The 16,101-nt window shown below is 46.1% G+C and overlaps 1 protein-coding gene across 1 annotated transcript in view; it reads right to left on the bottom strand.

The window, feature by feature from the left end:
- The window catches only part of LOC115082588 (alkaline phosphatase, tissue-nonspecific isozyme-like), a 75,907-nt gene that overhangs the window by 11,589 nt on the left and 48,217 nt on the right, over positions 1-16,101 (bottom strand). The window contains 3 exon segments of the mRNA XM_029586803.1: positions 7,097-7,240; positions 14,428-14,478; positions 14,480-14,604. Of these exon segments, the coding sequence (XP_029442663.1) occupies positions 7,097-7,240; positions 14,428-14,478; positions 14,480-14,604 (320 nt within the window).

The raw sequence follows: 16,101 nt of genomic DNA, 5'->3' as shown, positions 1-16,101 counted from the left end.
AAGAAGGAGAGGCCATGCCGTCAGCACTCACAAACCCATGGCGCTTTAGGCAGTCGCTTAGTTCGCCTAATTCTTCCACCGCCCTGGTTGCTTGCATGCAACAAACAAGAAGTTTACCTGAACGGGTAACACAAGTCATTTCATTCAAAAACACAAGAAGTTTCAGCCAGAACTAATCCAGCCTAATTTCTAGGACACATGCATGGTTCACACATGTGCATGGATCCAAAAAATACCACCATCCCTCCTCTCCCCCGCCCCAACAGTCACAGGACACCAAAGAGAAAAGTGACTTAGGGGGGTGGGAGCAAGAGGAAACTAGAGGCTAGCTGTTTGGGCACTGGCCATGCTGGTATTGGTTACTATTTAGATTAATACAAAGCCTTAGGGTTAGACATGGGAAGGGAGGGGGACTGGGTGTGAACTAAGTGGGGGATCTTATTATGCTCGTCTGCCTAAGATGGTGGCATACAAATGAGAAAAAAAACAAGAAGAACTGCCTTGGGCGAGGAGACAGATCTTACAAGCAGCCAGGCTGGATGGCAGCTGGGATGTGTCCTTTGCAGCGTGGACAGACAGCTTGAGTTGGTTGGGTCTTTTTCTGCTGCCCCCTACTGTGATGCTGTGTTCTTAATTACAACCTTATTCACTGAAGGCCTATTTATTTATTCACCGGAAAGGCAGTTCCAGGATAGTTTATTATCTATTTAGGCTTTTCCCTTGAATAAAGCATTGGTAGGCAGAGGAATGTGACTGTGAAGAGCTGCTGTAGACATGAAATGCAATAAAATGGCAGAGGCTAATTAATGTCTCCCAACAGTTTCTCAGCACAGCCCTTTCAGGTCATCCCTCCTACTCTCTCTACCCTTGTTCTCCCCACAAACCGCTAATCCCTCCCCCCCTCCCCCCCAGAATGAAGCCTTCCAGCAAGCATCAGATTTAAAGGGACAGATTCTTGAACTACCGTAATCTGTCTTGGCTGCCACCAGCATAACAGCAGCAAGATACTCCAGGACACATAAATCAGCATATTCTGTAAACTGTGGTCAATGTGTCAAGTTTTAGTAACACAAATTCCCTTTGGAGCCATTAAATTGATACTTAAACAGAGACCTTGGTGGGGACATGCTACCACCGGGAGAAACTAATCAGTGCTAGTGCCTACAGAAGTAGGGTGTGGAGGAAGGGGAGAATGTAATCCAGGAATGGGTCTGTGCTTGGAGCCTGCAAACATTTCCTATAAAATAATCCCGCAGGTTATAATCTGGAACCAGCAGGCAGCCACCTCCGGCCTGGACTGCCTGAAGCACACTTCTACATGCCACCCAACCCGAACAATACCTTCTCTGGTGCTAAACTGAGGTGCGGGCACAAAGCCCACAAAATGAGAGAGAAGCCTTAGCACATCGGGATCAAAATGCTTTCCCCCGGGCTCACACAGAGAGCTGGCACTTCTGCAAAAACTGAAAATCGGTGCCCCGACAGCACCCAGCATCCCGCACAGCCAGGGGGTGCAGGAAACGGACGCTTGTCAGCTGAGCGTCCGTTTCCTGCACCCGACTGCCGGTTGTTGTTTTTTTTTTACTTTATTTAATTTTGGTTTTCCTCCTACTTAATATCGCAAAAATATTAAGTAGGAGACAGTACAGAAAAGCATTTTTTTCTGCTTTTTTGTACTGGCTTATGGAGCGCTCATCTATTAACGCCTGCTCCAGGCAGGCGCTAATTTCTGATCACTAAATGTGCGTCTTAGATGCACACTTTTTTTTTTTTTTTTGCTTAGGGAGTGAATGCCTAAGAGCCTCAATCCCATGCATTTGCATGTGATGAGTGCTATTAGATTCACTCCGTGTTGGACCCCATTGTAGAGGTGCTAATCCCCTAGGTCTCTACTATCCAGTTGGTTCCTAGTTTAAGATCTAGGCTAAGATTGTAGGGATTTAGTAATTTGCAGACCTTCCCTGCAGGCACCTCCACAGATGCTTATCTGGATTGGTCAGCTGTGCACTATAAAAGCAGGCTGTGCGGGCAATGTGGCATTCGGAATTGGCTTTAGGCATTTTGACTTGCAGTTTTGAGTAGCTGGAGAGTTTGTTAGCGTGTTCCCTACCTGTTGGGTCCCGCAGCCTGATATAGGGGAAGTGTGTAGATTTGGAAGAGAAGGAGAGTAGCTGGAGAGATTTCCCATACCGGGGAACGACTCTGGCCGGGTCAGTACCCCCGGGTCTGGAAGGGGATGTCTTTGAGAGTGGAAGCGGAGTTTGGAGAGCTGTCTGTCCTGCTTGTCAGCCCTGCCTTGAGGGGTCCGGATAAGGGGCTGTGATTCCTTCTGCCTAACGAAGGGGGAACAGCAGTGACTTGACAGAGAGAAAAGAAGTGGGGGTTTTTTCACAAAGTTTTGTTCTTGTTGTTTAGAGAGGATTTTTTTTTATTTATATTTTGCCACCAGTTCCTGCCCACTGAGAAGGAGGAGAGATTTTTGGATTTTGAATACTTTTTGGGACTTTATACTTCCAGAAATCCAGCTTTCATCAGCAGAGCCACCAGGAGCCCGTTCTCTAGCAGCCGGGAGAATGGGTCTTTACCTAGTGCTTGCCATCCTAAAGGACACTGACTTAGCTAATACACTGGGGGAAGGAGGTACTTTGGAACGGAGAATTTTTGCTGTGAATTGGATGTTGGGTATTTTTGGTTGTAGTAAAGTTTTGCTGAATATCCCACCAGTGTCCCCAGCATCTTCATTCAGAGTCAAAGGTGCCTTCAGGCAAGGACATGGGAATAGTGAGTACTCCTGAGAGGGCATCCAAAGAGAGACCGAGGGACCGAGTAGGGGTTCCCCACCCCTGTGAGCCTAAGACCTCGGAGGTTTAACCTCCTCCCCCGCCGGAACAAACTCCGGCACACCAGGGCAAGTGGGACTGTGTTTGTACAGAGAATAGGGAGATCCTGGAGCAAAAGTGGCCCCGGGGACAACAGCGTGCCCCGGCATTCTGGGAGTTCCCCAAAGGGGGGGTGGGGGGGCGGTTGTTGGACCGTTTTCCTATTTACGTATTACTTCTGGAAGCACATCGACACTTTTATCATAAAGAGGTCAGCATTCAAAAGATCTTTAACCTTCCTCAAATGCGGCTCCACGGCGTGCGTACCTTTAGCCAGCATTTCTTCTGGGCGTGTTTAAGTTGTGGGGGAGGAAACCAGCAGACGTACGTTTGAACATTCAAATATATGCGGGCTGGTTTGCCCACCCCCCCAAGATCCTTGTCTGCTCCCTGTTACACGGGGGTTGGGGGGAGAAGCACAGGGTCTCAGACGTGACAAGGAAGGGCAGGGGCCGGTGTGTAGTGCGCTTGTGGATTTTCAAACAGAAACAACGCGGGTAGTTCCTTTATGGAAACTGCCCCCAATGTTTTTGGGCGTATCGGTGCTAGTTTGATGTTACTCTTTGTCCCCTGGATCTGACAGGGTCCTTGTGCGCTTACATTGCGTCTTTTTTTTTCTGTGATTTATTGCCCTATGAGTCTAGCTCTGGGACATCCAATGAAACATCCTAGGGTCGGGAGTCTTCTCTGTGAGCTGTGTTAAAGTTCTCGGTAGCTTGCTCCCTGTTGCAGCCGTGTTCTGAGATGCGGAATCGCAGGCTTTGCTTCTGCGCTGGGGAAGCGTACGTTTAGGTGCGCTGGTGCACTTCATGATGAAGCCTTCCCCTTTCTCTCTGTCCCTTTCTCACCTGCCAAACCCCTGCTCCCTCTCTTTTTCTCCTCTCATTTAATTATCCCCGGGTAAAGGCAATTTGCTGAAACGTGGCCATGCGGGATTATTTTTGCAACTCTTGGTTTTTATTTTATTTTCCCATGCTCGTACCTTTGGCTTGTTTACATTTTGTATTTAATGAGTTATAATTCACTATCTCTCTGTTTCACAATGCCAGCATTCCCTTCCTTTACGTTATCGTAGGCCCCAGTTGAGTTCTCCTTCAAGTCATACCTAAGGATTCCGATGCTTAGGCCAGGCTTTTCGGAGGCCCTTTCAGGCACCACCCTTTCCGTGAAGAAATATTTTCTGACATTACCCTTGAGTCACTTCCATAGTAGAGAGTAAAACGTGATGCTGGGACACATCTCCCTAAGACTCATCCAGTCTGCCCAATTTAATCGCTGTGGCATTACTTAGGTCCCCTACACTATTTCATAGACAAGGATCCTCTGGGCTTAGCCCGGGTGTTCCTGAATTCTGTGACTGGTTTCGCTTCTACCGCCCCCACCGAGAGGCCCACCGCTCTTTCCCTGAAGGGATAGTTTTCAGCGTTACCCCTGAGCCTAACGCCTTTCAGCTTTGCTCTTCAATTTCCTTTTTGCTGGGGGGAAAAAAAAAAGTTTGCTTCTAGGGTGGGTTTATATCCTTTTGGAGGTAGGACCTCTAGAATCTGACACAATGCTCCAGGTGAGATCTCACCTACGACCTGCACACAGGCAGGGGTTTCTTGGTTTTAGAGGTGCTCCTCCTAACATTTTTTGCTTCCAGAATTTTATTGCTGATACCTCTTAGTGTGTGTGTTTTTTTTAATGAGGATTGTATTTCCTTTCCCATTGCTAGCTAACATCTCTGATAATTTTCAGGTTTGCTTTTTTAAGCATGGCTGTCTAGCTTAATTGGATTTGCATACAAGTTGATCTTTTCAGAAATGCTGTTTGCTACAAGTAGTAATCATCTGGACTTAACAATGTGTAGAATCAGTGATGTCCACTATATACAGAAAAGTAATATGACGTGATATGACGATTATTAATGATTGTTGTATGTGCAAGAGTGTAAATAAAGCTAAACCTCCCCGGAGATTGGCCAGGGAAATGCAGCAGATTGGTGATGGCAGGATAGCATCTGGAAAGGCCATGGGGATAGAGGAGGCCAGATGTTCAGGTAACAGGAATGATAGGATTGGTAATCAGTTAAGATTATTACAAAGCTTTATGGCCAACTCAGAGTATCCCAAAACGAGGACACAACTCCAAAAAGAAAGACAAAACGCAAGAAAGAAATGTGCACTAAATTTGCAGATATAAAGAGCAGAAATGAAGTTGAATATGCAAATGATTACGTATGAAAAAGGACTGCAAATACTGCAGCAGGCCCTGACATACCAATACCAGCTTCTACAGGGAAAACCCGACAAATACCTACACACTAGCAGAATACCTCGGCTCTGGCACCCGTGCAGAACACAGACCGTCTCCAAATACAGGATAACAGACCACAAATTACCAATGCGGAGACAAACTGAATGCAAAGCCTGTGAAGCCACTCTGTTTGCAGTCCAAAATTAGAGAGCTAGAAACAGAAATACATTTCCTCTTATACTAAGCAAAGTACAAAAATAGAAGGGATGCACATTCCCAAACCTGACATCATATAGTTTGTTCACACCATCTCCCCTGCTCCCCATTCTCATGCTCGAGCTCCCTACCCCCCCTTGACCCCCCTCGCTCCCTGGCTAGGAAAATTTGGATTTTCAGTTCGTCTTTGCAAGTATGCAATATAGAGTACAGTATATTTAGAATTTAAGTGCAATAATTCCCTGCCCAAAAGAACTTACACTTATGTAGGATCCCTGCCACTACCCTCACAACCTTCTTACTATCCGTGGAGGTGCCCTACTCCTACTTTTTCGTTTTCCCATTCTCTTCCTCTTTGCACCTAAGCCCCTTACATCAACCCTGCCCAGCACCAGGTCCCTTTCCTCCAAGCTCAATCCTTCTTCCTCTCCCCACTGGCCAGCAGTAAGTCCTGGAGTCCCTCCTTCATGTCCCCCTCCTGTCCAGCAACAGCAGGATCCCAGGCCCCTCCCCCTGGTCAGCAGCAGGTATAGGACCCTCTTCCCAAGCCCCTCATGCCAGGTCTTGCTCCCCCACCCTCTCAGAGGTAGAGAGAGAGATTCTTTATAAGGCATCAAGCTAGGGTGAGAGAACATTGTAGAAATCTCATCTTTGTGTATCTTTCCTCATTCCAAATCACATCCAGTCTTCATTGATGTGTACTGTGCTGTTCGTACATCTGACTGGGCATGTAAAGCTGGCCCCAAAACCCTAGTCCACCATTAAAACCTCACCTCGAATTACTAAATGGCACTCCTACAGTGATATAAACAGACGACAATTATGTGTGAGGGGAAAAGGGGCGGGGCCGGGGCCGAAGCATGATTTCTGTGCACAAGCACACTGTGCGCAACTTTACTTCTGCTATGGATGGCGTGTAAGTAGTAAAATAAACAAAATATTGGCTACCGAATGAGGTTTGGATGTCTGGCCTAACAGGGTAAAAGGTAGACAAGGTAACAAGGGGGGGGGGGGGTTAGGAAGGCCGATTGGTTAACTGGGTGAACTGTGAAAGCGGGCTCCAGCGTTGGCGCGCATGTTTAGTAAAATCCCCTCCACTTACGAGAGCAAGGTGACATTTGCGCGCATCAGTATGAAAGTCGTGCACACATGAACGCGCAAATAGCCAATTTTAAAACACAGGGGTATACGTGCATATGTTTTAAAATCGCCACATTCATGTGCACGCACCGGGAAACATGTGCACATGTGCACCCACTCGCGGCTCTTAAAATGTACCTTTCTATCAAGTGGGACAATATTCGCCCGCCTCCAGTCCTGTCTCCAAGGGCCATCAACAGACATCGCCGAGCTCCCTACATATCCTCACCTGTATTCCACCCCACTCCCTAGCTTTGCCCACTTTCAGGTTTCTTAATTCCATACGATTTCTTAATTCCTCTGTTCCCCTAACAGCCATCCACGATCCTTCTATCCTGGCTTCAGTGAACAATGAACATACTTGTTTAGCATTTCTGCTTTTTCCTTGTTACCTTATACACTTTTTTTTTAATTCTCTTCTCATTCTTCCAATCTCCCCTCTGCTCTTTTCACTGACCTATGTTAAAGTCTTGCCTCCTTAGCAGTGTTCCCTGTCTCCAGCTGTCCCTTCCCTTTCACCCTTGTCCACACCACTCCCTCTTATTTGCCTAGGCCATGTCTTTTCTCCCATGTGGCCATCCTTCCTTACCCCTCCTCCCCCTTTCCACCCCCACAGCTTCTGTTACCTTATTTGCTGGTTTCTTTCTCACCCAGATGTGGGTGAGGTTCAAGCCATCCAGGCGTGTGCCATTTGCCTTCCCTTCCTCAGGGTACTCCACGTCCGGCGTGTTCTTGGGGTACATGTATTTCCTTCCACCTCCCAGGATCACCTGAAACAGAAGAGTCGCATAAGAGACGCCTCCCCTCTCCCTCCCCTCTCTCCTTCTGAGGTTACAGAATGACCTGTCCAGCGTCCGTCCCCCCCTTTCCCTTTACCAGATATGCCAGCCAAACTCTTGAAGAAGGGGTGGGTATAAAGCAGCTTAGCCCTCAGGTTTGCTGAGAAGTGTGACTGCCTAATAGGGAGATTGCTAGGAATGGGCGTGGAAATCCTACACTTTCCTGGAGAAGCTTAGACCAGGATAGCTACAGCTGGAAAACCTCCTGAAGATGTCACGCAGGTTGAAATTATCAGCGTATTGAACCAGCCTGACACTGGCTCTTATGAGTAAAATCCATGTGAAGATCTAAGTGCCAAGTCAGCCTCGGACTGTAGTTATTTGGCAGACAGTGGAGCCAAGAGTGCTCCATTGGTGCGAGCCAGACTGTGATTTGTTTGATGTGACTGAGTGGAGAAGATCTCACTGGGCAACAATTAGTAGGAGAAGGGGAGACCTATCATTTGGGGGAATCCACAGTGTATCTGCCTATGGGGCAAAAATACTACAGTCTCATTGAAAAAGTTTAGGTGTACTCCCAAATGCACACGTGGGAGTGGTGTTTAGGCAGTGAGAGCATTGTCTCACCATGATGTCAGGACATGCGACTCCTGGCTCTCTTGTCTCATGCCACTTTTCGTGCCTCGCTGATAGTGCCATCTCCCCTTTTGCTGTTTTGCCTCCTTGGCTTGAACAGTGGGCCTGTAGCATTCCTGCTGTTGTCACGTAGCCGCCACATCTCTTCCCTGTGTCCTAGCACCGCCGGAATCCATCTTACAACAAATGATACTGTTTGCCAGTACTGCCTGCCCCTCGCCCCGACAGTGGATCCACAGGACCAAAAGCTTCGACAAATCGGGATGTGGGACTATCATAAGCAAGCTGGTTTCAGCCTCCAAGCTGCAAGCCTGTGTCTGCTGCTGTTTGACCTAAAATACAATCTCCCTAAAGTGCCATTGCCAATACTTCACTCAAGAATGCAAAAAACTGCTTTGTTTTAGGGCTTGCAGTTTTCACCTGAAGATGCATCAGAATGAGCAATCTGCCGTCTCAGCCAAATGAGGGAGCGCGAGAGGGGTCGGACTGAATACTGCTGGATTTGAAATGTTTTGGGCCTCAGAAGCACCCTTACTAAGGTTATTTGATTTTGCTGTACTACACTGGATGGTGCAGGAAACTGCTGTAAGTGCTTAATGCAAATTCTACTTCATTTCTTAAGTAAAATCCTTGGGAAGAATCATCAATGTGTGGAAATATAAATTTTTGGCTATGGGTAAAGAGTGAAGGGGTTTTTCCTGCTGGCGAGCCTCAAGCTCATATCACTGAACTGTTGGAATAGCTCCAGCTTTACAGGAATTTTGAAGTCAAAGCAAATTGCAACTCTGCCACCTAAATGGAGACTACAGTGGTTACAGAATCACCAGGTGGTCCTCCTCTCTTTCCAAGGTGACAGAATTAGCTGACAGGCTTCCCCTCCGTGGTCAGTGGTACATATTTAATACTGAGGCAGATTTCACTGACTGTAGGAGAGCTACAGGAATGGAAACTCATCATCCCTCCATCCATATCACAGACAAAGATCCCCGTCTGAATACAGATCTCCACAGGCAGCTGAAGTTTCCCATCTTGTGTCTCATTTCAAGCTTGAAAAGTCCTGACATCAAAAGACTGGGAGAGGGTTGAGAGCTGAAAACTTTGCTCATCTTCCCTGCCCCCCCCCCCCCCCACCCGGTCTGCCCCCAAATTGTCAGAATTTGATCCTCTTCTATGTACGAACCAGTGCAGACTGTATGCCTAGGAGCACGCCAGGGGTCTGTCTCTGCAAAACGCACAAGGGATTGCGTTTCAAACAGCAGGATGCCAAGTGGCTATTTTTAAATGAAAAAAAAAACAAATTTTGGAAGCCCAGCAATGGGACTTATTGAAAGGAATCGCTCATGTTCCAAGATGCATCACATTCCGAGCATTTTCTTTCAGCACCAATCTATAATTATTAGTTACTGATCCATATAATTACTCCCAGCCCTCTGCGAGGGAAGGGGATGTTCAGTTTGTCAAAATATTGTGTAAAAAACAGGTCTTAATCACAGGGTTTTTCCTTTGCTTTTATTTGCCAAAGGCAGATTATGAATACTTGTTGGTAGACCCAATCCACTCACCACCTTAAGCGGGCTCCATGTATCCAGCAAATATGGATGTGCTCTCTATCAAAGAATAGATCTCATCTAGCCTAAACCTCCAGCAAAATCCTTGAGGATTCCCAGGAAAAAGAAAACTGGAGCAGCCTCCTTCTGCTAACTTAACAGTTCTCTCTGCATGGTAATTCAGAGCAAGACAAAAAAACAAACAAATCCACCACTGAGCCAATGTAGTCAATTCTGCAAGAATGGAAATAATATCCTTCTCAACTGTAAATATGCTGATTCGATCCAAATTGCTGGGTGAGCACGTTTCACTTTACAGTTATATCAGATGCCAACTGGTAGAGTGATTTTGGATACGCTTGGCATGTTCCAAAACCGATGCCCAAGATGCTGAGTTAGAAAAAATGGATCGGTTGAACTTGGTGGCCTTAAATGACCACCATAAAAGTCCATCTTTTACACCCCTACTGGAGTCCTGCATAAACGATTCACAAATCACCTGTATACATCTGAATCTGTGGATCTCACCAACAGTTTCTAGCAGCTGAACCACTAAAACAAAAGCAACTTTACAGCAGAGAGAAACCCACCGCAGATGCCACACGGGAAGGCCCACCGGTACGGACGAGGATGCAGAGCCTGTAGCTTCTAGATCGAGGTGGCTCGGAGGACTGAGCTAAGTAAGGATGGCAGGCCATTCACCTCCCAAGACTAGAGGGACCCGGAAACTGGCACAGGGCTAGAAACAGAGAATACGACAACAGGCAAAGCCCATCAGGCCCATCTTGGGTCTGTGCTGTCTGTTCTCTTCCTGCCACACTACCGCACGGGGATGCAGAGCCTTTCACCTCCAGGACTGAAACGCTCAGGGACGAGCACACAGACATGGAGCTTTTGATCTCAAGATGGTACCGATTGCAACTAAGGCCTCTGGTTTTCTGTGACACTTTGTGGGTAGAGTCTGCAGCAAGGGTTAATACAGTTTTGGAGATTTTATAGCACTCTTACATGAATCGGCACAGAGCTGCACAGTACCTAACATGCAACACAGCCAAATTGATAGCAAATCTGAATTCTTAAATATGCTTTATTTAAAAAATAAAACAGATAGCTTTGTAACCTTGTTGCTTTGTTATCTTTCTTCTTCCTCCCTTTTGTGTATTTTTGTTGTTGTGTTTTTGGCCCAGTAGTTTCCTCCTTGGTTAACCAGAACCGGCTACTATCGAGCAGCAGAACTAGGAGGCTTCATTCACAATGATCTGCAAGGGTTTTCCACTTCTGTACAGCCCGCTTCCAACTCGCTCAGCTCGCTCATTCCCTCCCAAACCCGGTAATCATGGACCCGAAGTCCAGCCAGTAGGTGTCGCTGTTGCACAATGACCCAGATCCCGACTCCCAGAGAATGGGAAAGCTGCCTCCACCACAATACTGGCAATGTTCCCTCCAAGGTGCCCACGTGGCACCAGCTGTGTGCACCGCAAACCAGGCTGATCAGCCTGTAGCGCCACGCCCTTACTATTCTCCAGGACCTGGAAGGAGTGGCGGGATCATGTCCCACTGCTGCCAGCAGCGCAGATCTCCTGGGCCAGCACTGCCTGGCTACTGATCTTGTGCATCATGGGTTCAACTGGGACGTGCCATTTCGCGAGTTTAGAAAATGTAGGGGGGGGTAGGGGGGGGGAGAGTAAGGAGAGGGCAGAAGGCAGATGCTGAGGAATTGTGAGGGAAAAGAGCAGGGGACAGATGCTGTGAACGAGAACAAAAAGGTAGGGCACGGAAGCCAGGAAAGGGGAAAAGGGGGTCAATTTATTTTTCAAAGAATTGCTCAGTGCTTCACTTAGGTACTTAAATCTAGAAGCCTGTCACTGAAAATCAGCAAGAGGTAGCTAACTTTTTTCCCTTGTAGCCCCTCACTTTAAGCACTTAAATTTAGGTGATCAGCCTATTCTATTTCAGAGGGGTCGAATTAGATGTCTAACTCCCTAATTTATGTATCAAAACCCGTCAAAGACTGACCCTGGTGACTGAAGCCCCTGATTGCAGGGCCCCAGAGCTGCATGACCCCCCCCCCCCCCCCCCCACCTATTACTGCAATGAATGATCGGACTGGGAGAGGATCTAAAATTCGGTAATTGCACATGGAAGTTCAGGGCACCGGTGGTCCAAAGGAGCAGGTTAAAAAAAAAACAAAAAAACCCACACACTGAAAAATATTAATTTCTATTCACACAGGGTGAATATTAGCGCTCATGTGATGTTTCAAATAATTGCTTAGTCCAGCTCATAACAAATGCTGTTTTCTTTGAGTTAAATTTACACAACGCTAGTAAAGGATGTATGGGTGGTGAATCTCGAAATCTAGAATCGGCATGTAGCAGAGCGTTGGTAAATATATAACAGCATTTAGCAGCTCAGACTTGGGGACAAAGGCTAACAGTTTGGAAGAAATGAGGTATTTATATATTTTTTTCTCCTCTAAATTAGTGATGAATTTAAATTGCAAAGTTGTAATCATTAACTCTGAGTGACCCCGCGAACAGCAGGCTGCAGGAGCGGGACAACCCCCACAGCCTGTGGAAGCCAGTGGCACATGTCGGCGATGCTGACAGTCATCTCCGATGGCCCGGAAGGGCCGTGAGGAAGCCACGGATTTGCTGCGATGGTCTGAGAGGGTATCAAAGGAAATGTGAGGAAGCTTACAATCTGGGAGCATTTAGAAACCGTTCCGCTACAATCAGGCAGGCTTTCACCATTAAACTTTAAATTAGCCACATCTGCTGACTAAAGATGCCGAGGAGGGTTAGCCTAGTGGTTAGAGCACAGCAGGATGCAGACCAGGGAAGCCAGGGTTCAAATGGCGGTGATGATCCTTGTGAGCTTGTGCGAATCACTTCACCCTGTAGTGACAGATACAAAATTAGGGGGTCGCGTTTGCAAGGAGGTGCTAGGGTCCCTTGCACGCCCCTAGTGCCCCCTCGCTGGTTGTATAGGCGCTAATTAATCCCCTTATGCAATAAGGGGATTAGCACTTGCCCTTTTCTGTACCTTTTCTAATTCTGCTATATCTTTCTTGAGATGTGGTGACCAGAACTGCACACAATATTCAAGATGAGGTTCGCACCATGGAGCGATACAGAGGCATTGTGATATTCTCTGTTTTATTCTCCATTCCTTTTCCTAATAATCCCTAGCATTTGATTTGCTTTCTTGGCTGCTGCTGTACACTGAACAGACAAATTAAACATATCAACGATTACGCTTAGATTCTTTTCCTGAGCCGTAACTCCTAATGTGGATCCTTGCATTGTGTAGCTATCATTTGGGTTACTCTTTCCTAAGTGCATCACTTTGCACTTGTCTACATTGAATTTCAATTGCTATTTGCATGCTCAGTCTCTTAATTTTACAAGGCTCTCTTGCAATTTCTCACAAGCCTCTTCTGATTTAACAGCTTTGAATAATTTTGTGTCATCGGCTATCTGATAACCTCAATTGCTGTTCTCATTTCCAGGTCATTTATGAATATATTACAAAGCATCGGTCCCAGAACTAGATCCCTATCCCATGACTTTTTAAATTCCTAAGAAATCTCTCATGAGGGACTTTGCCAATGCTTTCTGGAAACATAGACACAATATATCAACTTACTCCCCTTTATGCACATATTTATTTTCACTCAAAACAAAATGAAGCAAATTAGAGAAGCAGGACTTCCCTTGGCCAAATCCATGTTGGCATTGTCCCATCAAAACTATGCCTAACTATATATTCAACAATTTTATTCTTTATGATAGTTTCTAGCGTTTTGCCTGGCACAGATGTCAGACTCACTGATCTGTAATTTCCTGGATGATTCTTTGATCCCTTTTTGAAAACTGGCGTTACATTGGCAACCCTCCAGTCTTCAGGTACCATAGATGTTGTTAATGATAGTTTAAAAATTTCCAATAGCAGGTCTGAAATTTCATTTCTCGGTTCTTTCAGCACTCTGGGATGTATGCCAGCTGGTCCAGGTGATTTGCTACTCTTTAGTTTGTCAATTTTCCCTAGTACATATTCGAAGTTCACTGAGATTTGTTTCATTTCCTCTGAATCATCCCCTTTGAATATCATTTCTGACATGGGTATCTCTCTACAACTTCCTCAGTGAATATGGAAGAATTCATTCCGATATAACCGGTTAAGACTAACATAATCCAACTACAGTTAGCTGGATAACTTTACTCAGGGATATTCAATGAGACGTTTATCCCACTGAATATGCAGGACAAGTTATCTGGCTGTTTTAGCCGGATTAACTTGTCTGCTCACTGGCTTACTGAATATGGACCTCTCATTGCTGATTTTCAATTCTAAGCATCTAACTTTCCTCCCCCTGACCTAATCATGCCCTGGGATAGTCCACTTTTTAAATTTTACATTAAGTGACTTGTTCAGGTTAACACAGTCAGTGACTGAGGTACAGAGAGATAAAGTGACACATCTAAGGTCACACACAGTCGCTGAGGGTCAATAATAAACCAAGGAGCAGAACTACATAGTTCGAACATGATTCAGAAGTTTAAAGTTCTGAATTCTAACCATCAGGCCATACTGATTCTCCTCTCAAGACAACTTACAGCAGTCAAAGGTTTGGTGTTCCAGAATAGTCTCAAGTTAAAATTGTGGAAATGTATTAGTATAAATCCAGCAGGGGGATGGGTAGGAAGAAACACAAACATGAATATAAGGCTTGGAGCAACAAAAGGCAGAAAATGAAAAGATATGATGAGGAGGATCTGGTCAAGGAGAAGTTTTCTTGAACCTGCTGACTCTCTGTGCAGGACTTAGTATGTACGCAAACAGAATGAATACTCCGATTATAAGAATGAGCCTCCACTTCCTAGTACCCCCTTATCCCCAACGTGACAACGTTATCCACCAGCCCCCCCCCCCCCCCCACCTTGCTTCACTCTCACATGGCTGCAAAACAGAGCATCAAGAACCAAACCCTACCTCGATGTCTGGAATGTTGTGCATCAGCTGCCAGGCAATGTCTTTGCAGCCCCTGGTCAACAGCCTCCTTGGGCATCTCGTTGTCGGAGAACCAGTCCCGGTTGACGCAGTGTGCATAGGAAGCGCTCGGAGTGGCGTGGTTCACCCTTGTGGTTGTTACCACCCCCACGGATTTCCCTGTAACAGAGGAGAGCTCTTTGAGGAACAAGCATAAATTAAAGCTTCCTCAGACCTTATTTTTACTGAAGCATCCGGGTCAAATGTACTAATACTACAGGAATCCAAACTGGTGACCAGTGAGATCCATGGAACTAGCAGCAGCAGCATTACAGGGGCAGCCCTTCTCAACATGGCTGCCTCAGCTTGGCATTGCCTCATGGGACAGCGTCGTGCTTCGGAACTTTTGATTCTAAGAGCCAGTGGAGCTCAGGAGAGGATTTGACCAATGAGAAAGCTGAAGGGACAAAACGTTTTTAAATCTGCCCAGGTTTGGTTTTTTTTTTAGGGCAGTCAGGGAGAGACAACCGAGGAGGACAGCAGACCGTGCTGCCTGTGCTTCTGCCTAACTAGGCCTGCTGTACCATGCAGGGATTTCCACAGTTAAGAGTGGACAGCAGGAGACAAGGAGATGGCTTGGGACAAGACCAGCTATAGCTCCCTGGGTGTTACAGTGTCACTGCTTTACCCAGCCCTTTTATGGTTGCTGTGTTCCGTGAGCAATCTGGGGACTACTGTTTGCTGCAGCCAGCGCTGTGGAGGACAGCGGCCTCTTGGAGTGGAGTTCTGAACGCTTGTCCCGTGATCCTTGGGAGCACAAGTCAGAGAAAAGGTTTTTTTGGCTCTTGTACAAATTTGTGAGTTTTGGACAAAATAAGTTAGGTGCATCATAGATAAGCCTGTGGATTGCAGGTGAACCCAAGTTCTGGGTTGTTTTGTACATTAACCCTTGAATCCCCGGTTCTGCTACTGTACCCCAGAGGCAGAAGGGGCATCTTTTTTTGCACATCAACTCCCTGTATGCTTGACTACTGTCTATTGCCCTCAAAGGCCCTGAGGGCACCTTGCAAAGCATCACAGCAATTGCCCGTTGCCAGCCTGTATCTGTATTTAAATTTGGTAATGCATGCATCTTACTGGGTTCAGTGATTAGTGTTGCGATATACCCTCTATGGTTATGGTGAGCTCACTGATAATTTAAAGGAATACCAGGCCTTGATACCAGTAAATACATGGTCACAATTTATTGTTTATTGATCTAGGAGCAGAATATTACTAAAAATTGGTTAGCACTTTTTACAGATGTTTGCATCTGTCTATGTTTAACCCTTTATGTGCAGCTCTCTTAACCGCTGTCCTGGTTTCTGAAATAATAAAGCAGTGTTTTACTTTGGTGTGCTTATTGACTCACATGTAAAAAGGTTGGATGCTGTATTAAGATACTAATTTCAATAACAATCCCCTCCAGACCATACCCTTGGGTGGGACTACACATATCAAGCATGAACTTGAAAAAAGAAAAAAAAAACTACATAAAATAATGTCAAAGGAAAACAAACCTGTAGAGGTTCATATTCAAATGGTTTGCTAAGTTTAGGACTTAGACAAATCTGAGGTTTTATATATTCACCCCTGCTGACCAGGTAACTTCTCGCCAGGCATTCTGAGGGCAGGGCT

This window comes from Rhinatrema bivittatum, unplaced genomic scaffold (genome assembly GCF_901001135.1).
Source record: "Rhinatrema bivittatum unplaced genomic scaffold, aRhiBiv1.1, whole genome shotgun sequence".
In the NCBI taxonomy this organism is placed as follows: Eukaryota; Metazoa; Chordata; class Amphibia; order Gymnophiona; family Rhinatrematidae; genus Rhinatrema; species Rhinatrema bivittatum.
Note: the sequence above shows the minus strand (reverse complement) of the source record. Positions and strands in the feature narration are given on the sequence as shown.